At 42.6% G+C, this 18,953-nt stretch overlaps 2 protein-coding genes across 2 annotated transcripts; both read right to left on the bottom strand.

The window, feature by feature from the left end:
* Positions 1–1,351: 1,351 nt before the first annotated feature.
* Positions 1,352–2,741, bottom strand: cdpf1 (cysteine rich DPF motif domain containing 1). Its single transcript, XM_049566787.1, has 3 exons — positions 2,582–2,741; positions 2,220–2,331; positions 1,352–1,818 (listed from the first exon to the last, which is right to left on the bottom strand). The coding sequence occupies exons 1-3, from the start codon at positions 2,692–2,694 to the stop codon at positions 1,690–1,692; spliced, it is 354 nt and encodes a 117-aa protein (XP_049422744.1). The 5' UTR covers positions 2,695–2,741; the 3' UTR covers positions 1,352–1,689.
* Positions 2,742–3,261: 520 nt separating this feature from the next.
* LOC125882742 (peroxisome proliferator-activated receptor alpha-like) lies at positions 3,262–18,602 on the bottom strand. Its single transcript, XM_049566593.1, has 8 exons — positions 18,038–18,602; positions 12,137–12,368; positions 10,827–10,981; positions 6,384–6,522; positions 5,604–5,803; positions 5,253–5,519; positions 4,859–5,102; positions 3,262–4,756 (listed from the first exon to the last, which is right to left on the bottom strand). The coding sequence occupies exons 2-8, from the start codon at positions 12,318–12,320 to the stop codon at positions 4,512–4,514; spliced, it is 1,434 nt and encodes a 477-aa protein (XP_049422550.1). The 5' UTR covers positions 12,321–12,368; positions 18,038–18,602; the 3' UTR covers positions 3,262–4,511.
* Between the last annotated feature and the right edge of the window lie 351 nt (positions 18,603–18,953).

The raw sequence follows: 18,953 nt of genomic DNA, 5'->3' as shown, positions 1-18,953 counted from the left end.
TTCCGTCATTGTTGGCGTCATGCCTATCGCTGTCAGACTTTGCCACTGGTGCCACAGAGGTGGTTAGTGTGTGCCATTGCTTGTAATTGCTTGTGTGGGCTTGGAATTTAAACACAGAGGAAACAGAAAGTGGTGCAGCTTTAAAATAAATAAATAACGTCATTGCAATGCAGCACCATTTCCCTCTGGAGGAGTTCTCAGTGTGCATCCTTAAAAGAAAAAGCTGACTTAAGATTTTAATTGGTGTTCATGCCAAGACTGAAGTTATCGGGTTTATTTTCTGTACATCCCAGAGCAGCACAGGCATCCTGGAGTAATTGAGTGAATGCTTCAGCACTCCTTGTGCCCAGGAGTTCACCATGTCCCAACTTAAACTCTAATGTCGCTCTGCATTCCTCTTCAGCATTTGCCAGTAAGAAGGAGAAAAAAAAAAAGAAAGAAAGAAAGAAAGAAAATCACTGGGCCTGCCTTAAAGGCCATGCTGCTTCAATTAACCCCTGAAACGTCAAACATCTCGTGATGAATACAGCGAGGCCATCTGTTATATCGATGTTATCGCCGGGATCACACTTAATCCATAATGTGTTTATGCTGCTGCAAACTGTGCATGGTGTTGTACAGAGTGATCCCTGAGATGAAAACACATTTTGATCGCGATGATTAAAACGGGGGGCAAAGCGAGAACGGGAGGCAAAGGAACATTTTGTCTGTGAAGTGTGTATTTTTGAAAATTAAGTTACTGTTTAACACAGAACGGGATGATGCAACTGCCGCAGGCTGTAGTTACACATTAATTATGATCCATGATTAAACAAGTCAGACAACAACAGAGAAATGTCACTGTCTGTGTCTTTTTTATAGGCTAAGATAACATAGATAAACATTTTTTTGACCCCACAGAAGTCAAGAATGCACCCTCTGACCATGCACACACAGATGAGAGGGATAACAGTGATGCACTAGTAAAAAGGATGCGTCATGTCAGCACAAATGTGTCCATGGTTAGAGATAATTACTCATATAAATGTTAATGTTACCATGTGTTGCTGAAAAGTAATAAAAATGTGTTCGTATTAAAGACAGGGCATTAAAACATTGCACAACAGGCATAGCTCATCAAGTTAAAGATAAAATGGAGACAACTTATTAATTTCGAGACATGAATCTGTGTTTAAATCTGCCTAGCAACAAGTCTTCAAAGATGCTACTACTTCCACATCTTTTGAGTCCTACATAATTGTACAGTAATAAACAGTTTGTAAGAGGCATGGAATAGTTGCTGAATTGGGCTGACCATAACACTTTTAAGTTTTCTTTTGTTGAGCAACTGTAGGGCATTGTGCACAATCAGTGCATGACATCATATTTTTAATTGCTGCAATCCAGCGGGGCTGACTCTGAGCCCGCAACCACAATCCATCAGGGGTCCGGCAACAGTGGTCACACCCGCTGCTTGCTTCTACCAAACTCTCTCAAAACAAATAACACCTTCAAGGTTAGAGCAGCAGCCTCACTTTCCTGGACATGAGCATGTATGGTGTTAATTTTCCACTTAAATAAAAGTAATCAATTACAGAGTGTTTTCATTTATCAGATGGTGTTGGTCCAGTGTAAGTGTGTACAAAGAGTGCTGGTAAAGCACCTTGACACATTCAAATGAGTGTTCTTGTTTGGACCTCTTGTTCAATGTCACGAGACGGCAGCCTTGGAGCTCTGCTTCTTCTTGGCCAGCTCAGCCTGAATCTGATGGGGGAACTGGTCCAAGTGTTTGTTGACACACTGCATGCAGAACCTCTTGGTGTAGAAAAGACTGCAGTCCTGAGGGAGAAGAAAGCAACAAGAGTCCAGCATCAAAGTTCCGTCCTCACATAAACACTGCATGTCTATTTGTGAAAGTGGATTAATTGATTTTAAAGGCCTCAGAGCTCACTCAGCACAAACTGTATAAATGCCACATGACTGCAAAGTCATCTGGGGAAAGCATCCAAGCCATGTATGTATTTATCAGCAGTGATCTGCGGGGTCAGCTCATGCCAAGTGGAAAACTGTCACAGCAGCACAGCCAGGGAACAGACACGCAGTTTCAACTGGTGGACACGCTCCGGAGTTACTTCTACACGGTGCATGGGCATTAATCATTTGATAACCTGCATTACATGTCCACATATTTAATCTGTGGCAAAAACGGACCGAAGCAATTCAATTTCAAGACATCTTACCGATCCAACACAGACACACTTGCTGCACAGGCTGCAGGTAGAGCCCAACACCAGGAACTTCTCCTTGTCCGGACTGAAGGGGTCCTGGGTCACAAAACACTCCTCCAGCAGCCTGGTTAACGACAGAAATGCAGACATGAGCTTACATATAACGTAATTTAGAGTCATGTGGTTCACAAACACCAAACAGGTGCGTGTTCCAGGGCATAACTTGCTTTAAACTTCACGTACAAATCACTGTATGTTGTCATTTCTATGTGTGTCTAACAGTAGACGCTGGCGTTAGCATTTAGCTACATTATCATTAGCATAGCTAGCTCCAGAGCGCTACTAGAAACACTTCTTGTTTAATGTCCACTTACACAATGGCTCTGGTGTTTGGTGGTTTCTGGCCGTAGTAAATGAAAGGGCTGCTTAAATCACACAACTGGCAAGTAAATGTCTTTTGACGGGGCTCGGTTAGAGTTTGCTCCATCTTTCAAAGCAAAGGAGCAAAGGAAGAAGCTACTTCCTGGTTTTCATGTCGAGTGCAGCCATGTTGTTTCGTGAAGCTTTTGCGCCACCCAATGGACTGGGGAGGAAGAACACTAGACTGTGCACAGATGTAAAAATACAATTTTACATATTTCTTCACAGTATCAGTATGTTTCAAACAAATATATGTTGATATGTATATAAAATATATAAAATATGAAAATTTAGTAAACCAGCCAAAATTAATAGCATGGGTTAATTTCACAGTAAAAAAATATTTCTTAGATAATGCATTTGTAAAGCAGGTACTTGAACTTGTCATGAAGGCAAAGCACAGGTGTAATTAATTACATTCATGGCTCACTGGGTCACTTAACTGGAACAAAGCTGTCATTAACAGTATTAGTTCCACCTGTGCTTTTCCTGCTGTGGCAACCCCAAATATCTGCAGGTCAGAAGGCCAGTGGCTAATTTATTTAAACAACAGCGTGTGTAGAAAATTAGGCAGGTAAATAAGTCAGGGCATTACATATTTCTCAGTTAAATATATTAGTTTATTTCTACAACGTGACATAAATCATTTTATTGAGACAGCAAATGTATCTAATGTATACAGTCCTGTACATGATAAAAAATATAAACAGTTTTGACAAGAAACAGTGTTTCAATACTACATTGGGAGGTGAAGAGCAGCGAAGGAGGCAATCAGCGCTGCACACTCACCTTCCACTATGGCCACCACATTCTTGCTATATTTACAAAATAAAACATAAACCAGCTTAAAAGATTATTGTGTTTGTGGTCAAACTATTCAATACTGGCACATACTGTCTTTTCTTTTTTTTAAATGTGTCTTAATGGCAGGATTTGCACAAAAATAGGTGAGCTATCATGTTGTGTTGGTTCTTAGCAGTAGGATAAAGGATTACAATAAATACATTACACATTAAATTACAATATTTTCAAATGATGCACCACTGTTTGTGATTTATGAGGTGAGAACATTCCCTGATCAAACACTAAATAGTTAAACAATTGCTCTATGATTTGTTTTGTGGTGAAGGTGTGGTCACAATAGAGGAAACATTATGGCACGACGTGAACACTGATGTAAGTGTTGCTGCAACCACTAATCTCAAAAAGATTGAGGGAGGGAGATGTGGTCGATGTCATTAAGGCACTAGTACATGATGAAAAGACACAACAAATCCAATTATACGCATTAAATATCCAAAATATTAGGAACATGTCCGGTATTGAGTTTAGCGCTTATTGCACAACTAACATTTCAGTTGCCTCGGAATTAAAATTGTTGAAATTTCTATAACTTTTCAGCTTCTTTTCCTGCATTTCAATTTATTGTTCACAGGCAAAATTATTTATTTATTTAGCATCAGTGCACGTATGACTGTAGTAGTCAAGTCCAGGTATTTTTAATATGTGTACACCCATTTTAAATGCTATGCAAATACACACAGCCTACTCCCAATTTAGCTTTTGTTCAGTCTGTAGAGTAGAAGCTGGCATCCAGAACCCAGTCCATAGCAGTCTCTTGCATAAAAAATACCTTAAAATATCTATGGTGTAAGATTGAAAAGTTTGTTCCCCAGTCTGTCTCCTTTCACGGAAGCAGCCACGCCTCCTACAAGAGCTGCCTTGCCCCTCCTAGAAGAATTTCATTTATGTTTTGTTCCAGTAAGTCACAGGGTCTGAATGTACCCGCTGCAGATCACAGCAGCGTGCACCCATCCAAGCTGCACAATAAGCTGCTCACAGTACACTGATATGCATGATAATTCATGGCCGTGTGCTGTCGTCTCAATACATGTCCCTGTATATTTCTTGCAGGAGCGGGTGCAGCGACGTGTCCTCTGACGTCTTGATTTCCTGCACCAGCTGAGCATGCTCGGTGACCAGCTCCCGGAGGTCGGCCAGTTTCTGCAGCAGTCTGGGGAAGAGGAAGTTGTTGTCCGGGTGGTTGGCCTGCAGGTGGAGCCGTAGCGCCTGAATGATGCTTTCCTGCAGCCGCTCCACAAGAGGCACATCCACTAGGCCTGGGCGATCTGCAGGGGACGGGATCAGATAAAGGGAGAGGTACAAAGGAGGATTCAGTTTCTTTGTGCACTTTTAAATATGATTAATTTTTTCCACATAATGTCAGTCACCTCCACAGCAGATAATGGTGGCCACGAAAAGGGCCAGGTCGCTGTCGTCCAGCTCCAGGGAGTTGAAGCGTGTGGCAAACTGGAATTTGGGCTCCATCATGTCGCTAAATGGCCGCCGGAGGCTCTTGAGGAATTCTCGTGTGATGAAACCTCCACCACGCGCCACCAGGAGGCCGTCTTTGTTCATGCAGGACGCCAGGAGGGTGAAGAGGGCTTCATAAACGCCGTATTTCAATAGAGTCACCTGAACAGGCAGGTAAGGTTGCCACAGTATGAATCAGATGTGCTTAAAAATGTGTTTCAAATGATTTCACACAAAAATTAAAACAGAAAAAACATCAAATTTAACTCAAGTTATGACGGCAAATGTCAGATCCTGCTTCCGTAACCCCACCTGATCATTCAGATCCAGGCTCTGGAAACCCGGTACTGCTTTGGCGAACTCCGTCAACTCTGTGACCGTCTCCACCGAGGTGCTCTGGCAGCAGTGGAAGAGCGTGGCTTCGGCTTCCCTCTGCTGGAGCTCCCCACACCCCGTGGCCGGAACCAGCTCCCCAGCTTGAAGGCGGCTCTCCGGCTCTGGACTGTCCCCGTTTACCATATGGACCGCTAACGTCCTCTCTGCCAGCTGGAACGTCTCCATGTCGTGAATGATGAAAGGCTGCGGGGAGAGGATGTTGGAAGGTGAGGATGTCCTTTATTCTGCAGAGATACACACTAAAGAATAGGTTTTTTTTGGCTTTACCGGTTTGCTAGTTTTTCCGGTGAGTATGAGCCGTGCTTTTGCCTTATTCATGTTGAAGTTCCTCATGTAGGCTTCGTGGATCTGCCCTACCAGAATCTTATGGTCGGCCTGTAAGGGGCTCGCCACCTCCTTCTCCACCATCTTGCTTTCTGCCTTCAGCTTTAGCTTCTCCGCCTGAGGCATCCGACCGAACCGGATGGCTGGTGCATAGAAACATTCATCATTACAGCCAGAAGAGGTTTCAAAATGCTAGGTGAGTTATTTTACAATAAGATAAGCAGATAAATCCTCCTACAGAAAACACAAATGTCCACTGTTCTCTTTCCTCTCTCCCGAGGACAACATGTCGTCCTCCTCTCAGGTTTCTGACACTGCTCTGTCTGCAGTGGGAGCCCATCAAAACGAACCCAATGACCCCTCGGCAGTCGGTGCAGATGACGGGCCAGATGTGGAGCTATACGGGCCTGTGTTTTCTCAGTGTCAAGCTGGCTTCAGCAGGACGTTGTTCTATAAAAACCCAGTCAATGTAAAGCACGCTGATTTGGAGCCAAATCACATTAGGACACGTCCTGCTGTTGTTGAGAACACATAATATGGTGTCGACTGAGGACATGCTGAGCAGAGATTTATGTAACTGCATTCATGAAGCTTAGTTGCAAGTTCTGTCCGTGCTGTATCCGTGTTTCAGTGGACACTGAATTCTTTTTGAAAGATAATGCAACACATTTTCTAATCTCTAAACAGTTTAGCTTTACACTATCTGGAGGTTTCAGGTCTTACCATTGTGGGACATGCCCACAGAGAGGCACTTGTGGAATCGGCAGTACTGGCACTTGTTGCGGTTCTTCTTTTGGATTTTGCAGTTGCGTTCACACTTATCATACTCCAGCTTCAGCCTGACTGTCCTCCTGAAGAAACCCTGGTGGACACAGAATTGCAAATACTGTAGCTATCAACTTCATATGATCTGATTTGAGTCCACAAAAGGTTCCTCGCCCCATATGGAAATCAGTTAATCTTCACAATGAGACTATGTCCTGTACGCTCCCCTCGCCTTCCAGGTCAGAAACAATCTTGGAACCCATTTGCTATTGTCCGGCGATGATAAAGCCTCTGGGGGGCAATAATTCAGGCTGATCTGGTGCAGCCAGCGGATATCCAGGCCAAGACTTACGCTTACACGTGCCAACCATTTTGGCGAATGACTAAAAATAAAAAACTAATATAAAGCCAAATCATTGTCAGACAATAGCTGATCGGTTTTGAGATTGCATTTCTGCCAATGCATTCCACCTCTCCACACGGACTTTTTACCTGCTGTATAAACATGATTGGCCAACACTAGAATAGAATAGAATAGAATAGAATAGAAATTTATTGTCATTGCTCCAGAAGAAAACAATGAAAAACAGTTTGACAACTCCAGAATTGCAGCAGCAAACATCATATATACATTCATTCATAAATAAAATAACAATGAAAAGAGATTAAAGTGTGACTCGTGCAGACAGTTCAGTGCATGTCATTGGATATCAGGGGTGATGGCCATAACAGCTCGTGGGTAGAAGCTGGTTCTCAGTATATTTGTTTTGGTTTTTATTGTCCTGTATTTTCTCCCAGAGGACAGAGGAGAAAACAGAGAATGTCCAGGGTGTGAATGATCTTTGGAAATAGCACTGGCTTTCTTTTCCAGTCGGCCAGTGTAAATGTTTGTAAGTGACGGCAATGGTGATCCAGTAACACACTCAGCCGCCCTCACCACCCGCTGGAGATCCTGCTTGTTCTCCTCTGTGCAGCTGGAGAACCACACAGTGCAGCAGTAGGTCAGGATGCTCTCTATGGCTGCCTGGTAGAAGTTGGTGAGCAGGTGATGAGGGAGGTGAGCGTGTTTTAACTTCCTGAGGAAGTACAGTGTTTGTTGGGCTTTCCTCACCTGGTGTGAGATGTGCGTGGTCCAGGTGAGAATAGGTCAGAATACAAATAGAAAAAGGAAGAACTTCCGATACTAAATCTTGTCCGGTCACCAACAGACAACTTTTAAGCTTCCCCTCCCCCTAGCTTTTCAAACTGGTATTACTGGTAAATGGTAAATGGACCTGCTCTTGTATAGCGCCTTTCTAGTCATCCGACCATTTTTTTTTACACTACGAGTCACATTCACCCATTCACACACATTCATACGCTCGTGGCCGAGGTTTTTAACTCACTGACACACTGATGGAACAGGATCGGGAGCAATTTGGGGGTCAGTATTTTGCTCAAGGATGCTTCGACATGCTTCGGAGGATTGAACATGACCCACTCTACCTCTGAGCCTCAGCTGCCCACGCTTATTGCTGGTGCTACTTACAAAAACAACTGGATCACATGAATCTACTCATGGATGAGAGGCTCGTGCTTGTGACAGCGTGAGATGTTAACATCAATGGCGTCCTCCTCGAAAGAAAATAGTTCCTACATGAAACCGCACACAACAAGGTCTGTGGATTATCTTGAGTAACCAGGTCATGATTTCTTGAAAGAGACAAGTACTTTTTTGGCGCTTTTTGAGCACCACAAACCAAGCGCCATCAAGTTTTATTATATTAGAGAAAAGGTACACATCTCTACGGCCGATATCTCAAACAATCTGCAACTCACAGCAAAACAATCTAGATTAACAAACAGCACTAAAAGTAAGAGGAAAAATATGTACTTTTAATTTTAGGGTGAACTGTCCCTTTAAGCTCTGTTTAATGGTGCTCTTGCATTGCTTATTGTTATTTAGGAAATATGGCCACGTGGCTCTTGATTCTTTCACTCTTATTTTAAGAAGCATGAGTACCAAGGCTGTGGACACCTCATATGTCAGACACCTATATGTGCAGCACCATATAATACTGTACATGCATTCAACATTATAAGCCCTGGCTGGACCGTATGGTGGAATTACATCTATATTTAAAGACAGATATGTTTCAAGGTGTACAGTAAACCCTGACCTTTCTGAGGAACAACTCTGACATACAACAAGACGTACTGCAGCCCTTCAGCACACACTGACATACAGGGCAGTGGGCCAACACATGCTAACAGATGTCGCACATGTGCCGAAACACATGATCCATTTGACGCACACTCACACACACCTATGTGCATCACTGAAATTTCAAGCAGGACGTTCCTCATCCCTCAAGATATGGATTTTCTGGCAATATATCTGGAACCGCACGGTTGTGCAATACATCACCCATCATTTTAAAGAAGGTCTTGTCTTGCCTTTATGTTGCAGGCACATTGTTATTACGGGTTATTGTGTGTTGCAGATCACTTTTTGTGGTGTTTCTAACCAACAAAATGTAGTTTTGTGGGGAGAAGTGGGTCACGAAAACACTGCAAAGGTCCAGCCATATGATAGTCATCAAAAATACATTACAGAACAACAGAACCACACAGGGAGGAAAAACAGATGTGTGTGTTTACAGCATGCGTGTCTTTGCATGTCTGCATATGGGTGTACAGACACAACCGGTACTTAGTCGTGATATATAGCTGTGAGTAACATGACTAAGACGTGAGCAAATAGATATATTGTGCAACGCCTCCTTAAGGGCAAACGTCTTTTAGTGAAACTGAAAAGTTTTAAGTCAGGCATCGTTGTGGTCTATTCAAACTTTACTTATTGAGCAGGTAGAGGTGTGGTGATTAACCTTCCCATTACTGAACACTTTCTCTGACTGCTCTGAAGCTATAAACCTCTCATGCAAATTCCTACCATCATCACCACAGACTTAATCCCTCGCACCACATTCCATTCACATTCCCGCTATTGAGCGCTCCTCTCTTAAAGCGAGGTGTTGAAAGTGATACGCAGAGCCCGACCAGCATGAACTGTGACTGCTACATATCACGAGCCAAATCTTTCCATGATGGCGCAATATCATCAGTCAGAGGAGCAGAGTGCTGTCAGAATACACCTCTCAAATGTGCAGTGTCCAACAGTTTCAGTGCAATCATGTCTCTGCTTTTAGAATAGCGGCGGTCTGACATGAGGGCGGATAGATTAGCATTATTTGGGGCGATTCTGATGAATGACATGTGCGTCATAAACCAGAACCCTGCAGAGAGCATGGCTAATTTTGAAGCGCATCAAACACGCAGACGTGCACTGTGCAAGTGACAGCATTCTGCAAAACGTGGATAGAGAAATGAAAAATGTCCATTTCTAGAGTCTCCTATGGATTAGAGTGAAATTGACAGTGTTGTGCAAGTCCAGAGGATTGGGAAAAAACAGATTCTCTGCAGTAAAAGTACAAGAAATACTGAGAAGAAACAGAAACCAGTAGCAACTCTGTCTTACTTCAAACACAATTTCAAGGTGAAGCTATGGCTGTTTGGAGAAACATTCAAGCACTCAAGGTCACAAGTCAAAAAGTCATGCATAAATAGCAAACAAAGGCTCAGATTAGCAGCAACAACCTGCCGTCGGCTTAGAGAGGTATTAGGCTACAACAACCTCACATGACTCATGAAACAATGCAGCGATGACGCTTAATGCTTTTAACACACTCAGTGCTCTCAGTTACAAAATGTTCTCATTGTCACTGTCTCCGAATGACATCACTATGCTCCCTAAAGCCTCAAGAATCTCTGACATCTGCCCCGTAGAGCTAGACTGATTCAGGATTAGGATTTACCCTCATCTACCCTTTAAAAATACGTATGCAAACCAAATTTCTCTTGTCATCAAATCCCAACACGACACTGTCCGAAGGTAATATTTTGTATAGAGCACAGCAGGGCTCTATGCCAGCAGCAGCTCCGTGTGTACAAGTGTGTGTTTGTGTGCTAACGTCACTGAGTTGGGCTCGTTGCCAAGCAGGCGAGAATGGCAATCGACCAAGGCCACCGTGTCCCCTACCTCACATGACCCGGCTGTGTGTCTCAGAAACTTTCCGCTGGCCTCCAGGTCAGGTGCCTCTTCATGCCGAGCTTTGTGTGCGTTTGGGTGTGCGTGCTTCGGTGCAGGCATTGCATGTACATGAGTGTGTTGTTAATACACAAACACACACCACTTTTGCCTTAGCAGCACATGCTATCATCGGTCTGAATGGGATTGTATCTTTATGTTTACATTCACAGCCCTTATATCTCCTCTCTCTGTGGTATGTACACTATGGCAGTAGTGTATACAAGATGTACTCTAACTCTGCACTATGGACGTTTTAGTCCCACGTCACTCACCTTGCAGCCCTCGCAGGCATGCACGCCGTAGTGGAAGCCCGAGGCCTTGTCTGAGCACACCCGGCAGTCCAGGTTGAGGGGGCTGAAGTTTTCCTCTGGGCCTGGCGTGGCTCCGCACACCCCCGATGATGGGCTGGAGGCCGGGGTCAGGGTGTCTACAGCAACACAAGAACAAAGGAGACATCAAAGCAAATTCAATCCAAATTGAGACATCCACTTTACACCTACTCTTAGAAAATGAGTCACTGTAATATTATACACAAAGGAGGAGACGTGAGTCCTCAGCTGGCAAACTGACAACACTTTAAGGTGAGGGCACAGAATTTTGATTCAGAAAATTTCAAGCATCAAACACTTAATTTCCTGCATTCTGGTAATTTTTTATATACCAATTTGTGCCTTTTCTGCACCGATTTATGGTCTAAATGTCTTTAATACTGTCTAAATAAAAGTCCTATGCTACTTTCATGTTTTTATTGGGGGGAGGGGGTGGACACATATTCTAAAGACTGAGGCGAGACCTTGTGTCGATCTTAAAATCTATACCTATGCTTTAAAAGACAGTTTGAAAAATACTGCAGCACACATGCAAATGAACATCTGTTCAACATATATCACATTGTATCGTATCGTAACGTATTGTATTGTATCGTATCGTATCGTATTGTTATATTATAATGTGTTGTAACATTATATTAATCCACCTTGGACATGGAACAATCTTTAAAAAGATCTAAAATTAGAAACACTTATATTCATTGGTGAATTTAATGGTATCAGAAAGAACGTGGTGACAGAGACATATGCTTGTTTTTCTTGAGAGGCCACCATGTTTGAATAGTTGTTGTTTGACTGTGGATTTTTGTGCTTTATGTTGTATTTGTTGCATTTCAGGTGTGTTTTGATTGGCTGCTACTTCGGCCAGGTCTTTCTTGTAAAAGAGATTGTCAATCTCAGTGGGACTTCCTGGTTAAATAAAGGTTACATAAATAAATATTGGACTCCTAACAAGCAAAAAACCATCACAGTAACGGCAAAAATAAAAATTCTGTTAAATAGATCAAGAAAAATTATTTTTTTTCCTTGACTGAAACTGAGGAATCATTTGTCCACTTGAGTTTCCTGCAAACTTAAAGAATTTAAGTTGATGTGTCTCCATGAAATTACAGGAGGCATGTGTCATTTTTTAAGTGCTGCTCAGAAATTTGGAAACAGCCTCATCAACGACACACAGAAAGTTGAATTTAATCATCTGTTATCAGACAGTGTTTTACATAGGCCTCTTTAGTGAATTTGACTTGACTACTCACCCAGCGCGATGGAGCTTTCAGACCCCGAGCCAGTGCTGTGGTACACCGGGAAATCAAATCCCAGTGCATCGTCTCCTATAGACTGGGATATGCCACGAAGATCCTCCATCAGGTCTCCACACAGCGGACTGTCCAGCAGGGAATCCCCCAGTGGGGACGGGGGGCTAAAGAGATCCCCTGCCATGGTGGAGATCAAGGCGAATCTGGGAGGAACAGCCCCTCACTCACCAGCCTGTGATAAGAGGAGAGAGAGAGAGAGAGAGAGAGAGAGAGAGAATGAATATGAGGACAATGGGTGATAATGAGACTGGGAATCCTCAGGTAGGCGTTAGACTGATTGTGAGTTTTAAAACGCCCAGCTCTGGGAAAAAACTCTAGTTAGTTTTAAAACTGGGAGCAAGCCTCTGAGGGGATTTTTTTAGTTTGAAGTGCGACAAAAACTTGCTCTCATGTTGGCCATAGTAGAAGTACTAGAAGTAAGTTATTCTAACCATTTCGACTTTTTGTCCACAAAATTTTTCACATTTGAAAACTTTTTGAAATCAGTCTCCAGTGTAGATGAGTCTGAAAACGCCAGCCTCACATCAGGATCAGGGCTATGGGATGATCTTCTGTGGCAGCTGTTTCATTAACATTACCAGCTGTGTTGTAACATTATTATTGTCTCACAGTATGTCATGTTAGTTTTCAGAAAATGTCTAAAAACTCTTTGATAAAGCTTTCAGTTAGGGCTGGCTCAGGCTTGTCTTGAACCAGCCCCTAGTTAGGCTGATATAGGCCTAGACTGCCGGGAGACTTCCTGTGATACACCGAGCTCCTCTTATCTTCTTGCAAACATTCATGTCCCATTAACAAATGTCACGATATAGGCCTCTTCTTGGGAGCTTTTGTGCTTTCTCATCTCGCAGGTTGCCATATGTCAGGGTTGTGTCTGCATCTTGGGTCATTGTTGCACTGCCATTATGGTCATGCCTGATGCTAGTACTGCTTTTATTATTAGTCATATTTCTACTACTATTATTATACATATATTGTAATTATCATTACATGCATACACTATTATATATTAATATAATATCATACATATGCTATCACATACTTATACTACCTATATTATTATTAGTCATATTTCTATTACCATTGATACAGTCATCACTGTTGTGGCTGTGCATCTCTCCCCCTGTCTCTGTGTATTATTTTGTCATATTGATTGTCTATAATTTTATTACGTTGATCTGTTCTGCACACACAACATCTATGGCACGTCTGTCCGTCCTGGGAGAGGCATCCTTCCTAAGTTGCTCTTCCTGATGTTTCTTCCATTTTTTCCTTGTACACTGTCAGGGTCCAAGAACAGAGAGTGTCGTATGCTGTCCAGATTTTAAAACCACATGAGACAAATTGTGATTTGTGATTTTTGTACTGAATTTAAATTGAATTCTTAGTGTGGACAAGACGTCCAAGTTTAGTGTTTAATGGGGCCATCAATCAACAGTGGAAGAGCCTGGGTGGCAGGCAATAAGGCTGCATCTTCATACTACATTAGGATACTATTACTATGTTAACTACATTTCTACAGAAGCAACACAACTTGTATGACGGTAGCTTGGAGGTCCTTTATTTTCCTGATTTTTTAAACGTTTTTCTGTCCATTTTTTGCTTTGTGAATTTCGGGGAAGTGCTGTCTGAATGAATTATTTCCCACCTGTTCTCCCAATAATCTAATTGGGACTTGCCCCTAAACGAATACACAAAAAGGTCAGATTCAGGTAACGTATTCTCATTTGAACCCTGATGAAGAGCTACTAAGTCTGAAACCTGACCTTTTTTAACTCTTTAATTAACAAGCCATGTAAGTTAACTGTTAAATACGTGACTTCAAACTCAAGCTTTTCTATGCGTGAGCGCCTGAAGTTTGCTCTTCAGCACATGTCTAAAGATTTCAATCATTTTTCTTCTAGAGGACCACCATTAAGTACAGCAAAAGATTTACCCACTACCTTTCGGGTTGCAGGTTTAAGACATAGCCACCGTGATGTTACCCAGTTGTTTGTGGACTTGCATTTTGGAGCCTCGAGTTTGGCATTTTGGCAGTCGTTATCTTGGTTCTCTGGAGTCAGAAGTGACCATATGTGGATGAGAGGGTGAAACTGTGGATCTGACTGACTTGTGAATCACAAGGTAGTCACAGCCTTAAGCAAACACTACTTTATTGTCTATTTTACTCTAAAAGGGACCACGGTTTACAAAATGAACATCATGCTGTACTAAAGAAGATGTGAAACTAGCAGTTGAGACCATGAACTCATTAGAAAATGTTTACTTCGGTAATAAATCAAGTAAGACGTAGGGTCATTTTCTCATAGACTTCTAGACAATTGGATTTCTGTTTTCAGCTTCATTTTTCAGACCCCAAGACAACTTCTTGATAAAATAAAACATCACAAATATGTACAAACCTCAAATGTCCTGAACGTACAGAGACAGATCTTTTCCGCAGTGGGGACAGGTATAACTCTTAATTCCAGAGCTAAGTTCATAATGTGAAGGTGCTTGTTTAGTAAGTGAACCATGCCCATAGATTCAGCAGTGACACATTATTCACAGATTAAATTCCCACCTGTCCAGCCAAAGTACACAACCTGCAGTGTGCACTGTGTGATTTATCGACCAACCCCGATGCTCCTGAGACTTAAAAGAGACTCGGCGAGTACAGACTGTGCATCGTGGCTTTCCTCTCTCTTACATTACTTTCAACAAAGCGTCATCTGTCTATCTGTTCCGCTGCCTGTCTGTCTTCTCTGAAAGGATCTTAAAGTATGTGTGGGAGGGAGCTTGGTGGAGCTCCCAGCTGCTCACAGCGGGGTAAAGGACATCTGTTTGAGTCATCCCCACAACATCACAGCGCCAATGCTCATGTTCTATAATGCTCCCTCCGACTTCCAGTAATTCATCGCGGCTGATGTTACAGTTGTTATTCTGGAGACTGTAGGCTGATTGGCTTGTCAGATTACAACTTTACAAAGCCTGTACAGCCCCTGTGTATCACTAATGATGTGATCAGGAACACCAAATTGTGAGATAAAGGCAGACAAACCTTTAAAAATAGATGTGAAATCCCCTTCCTAAACCTTTCCTCTTACATTATTACACTAAAATTTGATCTGTGTTGTAATTGTAACAAAGTTAGACCATCTAAGCAGGAATCAGTAACATATCTCTGATCTAATACACAGACAAATTTGGCTGAGGGGCCATCCATTACACAGCTCATGTGAGCGCAATGTAAAATCTCAGTTTACACAGCTGCATACATCTGTAAGCCCAGCATGGAGGACATGTTAGTTCATATGAGATTGTGCAACTTTAAACTTTCACTGTTGAGAACACCGACTCTCGGTTGAGCTAATGCTTGATCGTGACAATTAGGTACAATGCTCTCTTTATCTGTGTACTCAGGTCAGACAGTGAGGACGTGATTGATCAAAGCCTTCTTGTTTGTCTAGTCTTTGAGGTTGCAGCATTTTCAGGGGACATGTCCAGACACATATGCCAAAGTTGTGCAAGGGGGGAAAGCTGTGATTGAGTATATAAAGATTTAGGCTTGTAGCTACAGTGTCTTGTACACTACTCTATAAAAAGTAAAGCGCGGAGACGATAAAGACTGAAGCAGCTGCTGACTAACTGTTGTCAGACTGGTCTGTTGAGCTGCTTTGACATACAACATCTGATGAACTCATGTCCCTGCGAGGCGACAAAAGATTTCGTCATCAAAGTGTGGATTGGGAAAATGTGTTTTTTCACTTGCAACACAACAAATAGCATTTATATCTCAAGTGCATTGAGTTCATCTTAAAATTAACCCATTGATTCCCTTGCATTATTGGCCATGTTGAGTGTTGTCTTTTCAACATCTAACAAATGAGACGTTTGAGAATGCATTACCGTAAGCACACACTTATCAGGGTGTTCATCATCAGACACTTGAATTTAATGGTTTTTAAGTCCCTTCCAAGATCATTTTAAACCAATTTTACGACAGAGTTTTGTACATTTAAAGGTAAGTAGGTATGTATGTGGTCCTGTGCAGAGGTAAATTTTATGTAAGAATGTGGTTCTTGAAGTGAGTTAGGTTAATTTCCATTATGCCAACAGGCACTTCAAAGTGTAAAGTAAAAAGATAGTGTTAGGTACGAAGATTCCTAACATCAGAAATGTGGACTTCCACGCAAAATAGCTTGACTCATATTGACAAAAACAACTTGGATAAATGAAATTAGATGAGATGTTTGTGGCACTGAAGGCCTCACACATTCAAATCTCAAAGTATTTCATGACTTTTGGGCCTTAATATTTATAAAATTGCATGCAGAATAACATGCAGAAGCCCCGTCTAATGCAGAAAATCGATGTTATGAACCTTGTGTGGTGTAATTTGGGTTGGATCCAGATCTCATTTAGAAACACTGCGTACGCACAAAACAAAGTCTGAAAGAGGCATGAGCCACTTCCCACACAAAAACTGTGATCTATGAACACAGACTTTGACCCATGAAGATGGTGAGGTGGAAGCCTAATTGCAGACATTGTCGATAAACGGTGGTGCGTGTAAATTTTCACACTTGCATTCTGTCATGACTATAGAGCTGTCACCATTAGTCCACAATGAGTCACTTTTTAAAAATAGCAAATTAAGTGGCAACTATTTTAATGCTTGTTTGAATCATCTTTAAAACAAAATGCAGAATATTTTATGGTTCTCAAATGTAAGAATTTGCCTATTTTGAGGACTGTTGACTGTTGGTCAGACAGATTGGCATTGTTTTATAGACCACAAATGAAAATAATCATTAGTTCCTGCCCTAATTTCACGAGGAAAGCTGCCCTGACACAAGCTCTGTTGCCTCTACTTCCTCCTCGTTATAAAAAGGTTCAGTGAGTGAATTAGCTGGTGCTGACAGCTTTCAAAATGAACCAACCTGGTCTGTAGCCTGAGCCTTTTTCATTCATATAATGTATCCTACAAGTAGGTCAACATCTAACTCTTAACTGGGTTGATATGACTTTATTTGCCCTGGATGACTCGGGCCCAGCCCATGTTTCCCCATCACCTCAAAGTACATTGTATTTTAACTCCCAGCGGAACTATAATCCCAGACAGCGGGCTCTATCTTTAGATCGACAGCAGAAGAGGAAGCACTGAGAGGAGCAGTCAGCTGCACTCAACAAAAGCATGTAAACAGATGACAGTGACAATACAGCAGACCCACAACCAAGACAAAATCAATGGAACTTTGCATTTCGGGAAAGTTTTTGGTCTTATACCCACTGCTGAATCAGATCCTCTGACCTTTATGAGTCCTTTGATGTCTCTGCAACAAGGTCATCCATGAAAACCTCAAAGTCCGACTTCCACATTTTGATTGAAATCAGTTCTGCATTTGGAGAAGGTCGTGTTTATTTGTCACTATGTTGCACAGACAAGGAAATGGAAATCTGCTGGGGGCTGAGAGGGGAATTCACGGCCAACATGAAGATATTTCCTTTCATTAGAATGAAGCATTTCTTGACAGTATGTGGGTGTGTGCGGTTTATTACAAAAGCAGGTGCAGGCTTGACTAGTCAGGAAGTTTAAGTGGGGCTCACTAGTCACATAGACTAAGATACAGTGACAACAGTTACATGCATTCTTCTGTGTGCTGTAACAGTAAACGGCTACAGTATGTGACAGTGTATGGTGCTGTAAGACAGCCAGATTTCCTTATGCACTTCTTTGTGCTCATGCATAATAAGACTCAACTCCTGCACAGTAAAACTTTCTAAATCCCCCCAGACATGAGGAACATAAGCGTAATCTCAATTACATAACAGCACAGTTTTCAAATAAAGCTCCTGTATTACCTCACAGGCTGCTATCCCAAGCATTTCCAGATGCTGACGGATGGACGCGTCGGTCCCGGGACGCTCCGACGCCCAGCTCCCGGTCGGCTCTGCGAACAAACTTGACGCGTTCCTACGTGCTGTCAAAGCTGCGCTCATCCTCTACAGGAAATAACGTAGCGACGGATGGCGACAGGACGCGCACACCCCCCTGACACACCTATGCTTTTAACCAATGTGCACGCGGGGATTTGAAAGTGGACCGCCCCGCTTATTTTGGCAGGACGCAATCACTTCCCGGTGGCGCGGGACGTCACGGGTCGGTGTGGACGTGATGCGGTGACGGTGGGTAACGTGCTCTCACCTCCGTTATTCCCAGTAGGTGGACAATACAAGACGGACAGGCAATAAAACACCACTTCCTGGCTTAAATGGCTCCGTGACGAAGCATCATGTACAGTGGAGACGCTGTTAATCACTGCGTAATTACACGTCACCATCACCACCATTCCTCGTTTTAGTATTTGTCTGACGCTGAATGTGCGTGGAGCTGGTGTGTGTCGAGGACTGTTTCCCTGTCGATATGCGTCTGTATCCACCTCAACCTGAACCAAACCGTGTCCCTAACCCTCACCACCGAGGGGGGCCCTGAAACACTGTTTAACAAGGTAACAGACTTCAGTGTAACACCTGCTTTCCTTCGGCGCATGCAGCCTACCTGAGACGTGGAGACACTATCACATACACACATTCTTGTACTTATGTCTTTGTGAGGACCCTCACTGACATAATGCATTCCCTGGTCCCTAACCCTAACCAGCACAACTAAATACCTAACCCCAACCTTTACCGTAACCCTAACCTGAACCCTAAAACCAGGTCTTAACCCTTAAACTGGTCTTTGCAAAGTGAGGACCAAGCAAAATGTCCTCACTTT

Source organism: Epinephelus fuscoguttatus, linkage group LG22, assembly GCF_011397635.1.
Source record: "Epinephelus fuscoguttatus linkage group LG22, E.fuscoguttatus.final_Chr_v1".
NCBI classification, from domain to species: domain Eukaryota; kingdom Metazoa; phylum Chordata; class Actinopteri; order Perciformes; family Serranidae; genus Epinephelus; species Epinephelus fuscoguttatus.
Note: the sequence above shows the minus strand (reverse complement) of the source record. Positions and strands in the feature narration are given on the sequence as shown.